This window comes from Sinocyclocheilus grahami, unplaced genomic scaffold, assembly GCF_001515645.1.
Source record: "Sinocyclocheilus grahami isolate Dianchi unplaced genomic scaffold, SAMN03320097.WGS_v1.1 scaffold11691.1, whole genome shotgun sequence".
Taxonomy (NCBI): Eukaryota; Metazoa; Chordata; class Actinopteri; order Cypriniformes; family Cyprinidae; genus Sinocyclocheilus; species Sinocyclocheilus grahami.
This window is the reverse complement of record NW_015513979.1, coordinates 4,455-6,479: the sequence shown is the minus strand read 5'-3', so window position 1 is coordinate 6,479 and position 2,025 is coordinate 4,455. Positions and strand designations below refer to the sequence as shown.

The window sequence follows — 2,025 nt, the reverse complement described above, 5'->3', positions numbered from 1 at the left end:
TTGCGAAGATGCTGGTGCAGATCCCTGTGTGAACAATAAGCAAAATCAACGCATTGCAAATTAAACATCAAAACTAAGGTGAGGAATAAGTACACTAAGACATACAGATTAATTTTTACATATTTATTTTGCATTCATATCGATCATTCTCAATATTTCGGTATTCTAAGAATTTAATACTCTGATCATTAGAGGTAAAATATGCAACATGTAAATAAATATACATGGAAAAATATAAAACAATATATGAATAACTTCCAAAAATGGAAGAAAATAAACTTTATTCATATTGCCATGTTTGCAGTTATCTAAAGAACAATGTATAGCGCATTATTGGTCCAATGATATATGAAATATATTACAATTAAAACAGGGATGCGTTTCATGAGGGCATCCAAACCCCTCTCCTTCATTAAGTCGATACCACTCAATCGTCCCATGACAAATTGTTCACATCTCTATCAAGTCACCATTTCTATTGCACAGCATTCCATGTCCCTGTCCAACCCAGAGTGATACAGACAGGCATGATAGACACACATGTATCACAATGTACATAAATTAGCTGTACAGGCACAATTTGAACAAAAAAAGACAAAGTTCCTTCTGGGCTCCTACATAACTTCTGTACATGATGCAAAGGTTTCAATACAATCTAATCGACATGCTGTGTTTGCAATGGACAGCAATCACTTCAGATAGCAATGATAAACAGATGTATAAAACATACATCCATCTCACTAAATGTAACAGAATGTGATGTGCGACTACTAAAATTGCCTTCACAGGAAACACAGTGTCTGGCATTTTGTGTAAAAGTGCTGGTATTGGAGAAAAAAAAAAGGTAAGAAAGTACTTGTAAGACAAAATATTGATTTTAGGAGGAACACAGGATATCTTCTAGTCATTCAGACAAATAATCACAGCTAAAAGCCTTGTTTAACTCATTTTCCTTCTAATATAAACCTAAACGTAGCTTAGGAAGTTTTAAGTAGGACTGAAGAGTTAAGCTAAACCACACTAATATAATGCAGTATGATAAATAATGCAGTTATTAAATTAACATTTGTATTCAGTAAAAATTTATTGATATTTGAGTCGGACAGCCTGTGTATCCTCTTGTATTGGTGGGGGTTGATATAATAACCCCTTTTTCGGACCATCCATGTATTTTGTACTTTTCTTGATCCTTTACCTCCACTGTGCAATGATGCATGAAAAATGCAATTAAATAAAACATCATCCAAAGACATTTTGATCAAATGTAAAAGATCACAAAAGGCGTTTCGCCTAGTAGCTGGTGCCATTGTCTCTGGCAAGCAATAGCTTGTTGTACAAATGCCTGTTTTTTTTTCCACAGATCATCAGTTAAATTCTCAGGCACTTCTAAGCTCTCTCTCTAGGAGCTCAAGTCCTCTCTGCATCCATTGGCACACATTGCATCTTTTCTGGAAGTTGTTGTTACTGTAGTTTGTGTTGGTAATGCACGAGTGTCCCTTGTGCTGCCAGGTCGTGCATTCAAATAAATCGGAAGAGCTAAGTGTCCCACACTGTGGTCCTTCTTCTGGATGCGTCTAGCGATGCTGGAATGGACGTTCTGGAGGGTCATGGAAGCCATTACTGGAAGGCATGGTCAGCCGGGGGACCGTAAGAAAAGCCTGGGAATGCTCCGGCAGCCTCCCGTACGCTGCTGGTCACGTGCAGGTTATCGGTGTTGCATAGAGAGGTCGACACGGGTAAGTGGGTGAACTCTGGGTCAAAGTGCCGGAGATCAGTGGGACCAGTCTGTAGATTCAATAAAGAGAGAATTTATTAAACACCCAATCAGAAATATTAATCTTAATGTTACCACCTTGTATTGACAATGATTTACTAAGATATGCTTTCATGTCATTTCTGTTGAAACTTGCATGTCACGTATTTAAATGTACACATTTGTAATAATGAAGTTGCAATTTAGTTAATTTAAAGTATATTAACTTTAAATGTAGTTCTGTCATGACAACTCTCGGAGGGATTGGCATG

At 37.1% G+C, this 2,025-nt stretch overlaps 1 protein-coding gene across 1 annotated transcript in view; it reads right to left on the bottom strand.

Annotated features, from left to right (window-relative positions):
• Positions 1–611: 611 nt before the first annotated feature.
• Positions 612–2,025, bottom strand: part of LOC107578731 (serine/threonine-protein kinase Sgk1-like) — a 4,826-nt gene continuing 3,412 nt past the window's right edge. Inside the window, exon 7 of the mRNA XM_016264660.1 lies at positions 612–1,801. Coding sequence (XP_016120146.1) covers positions 1,618–1,801 — 184 coding nt within the window. The 3' untranslated portion in view covers positions 612–1,617. The remainder of the gene's footprint in view (positions 1,802–2,025) is intronic.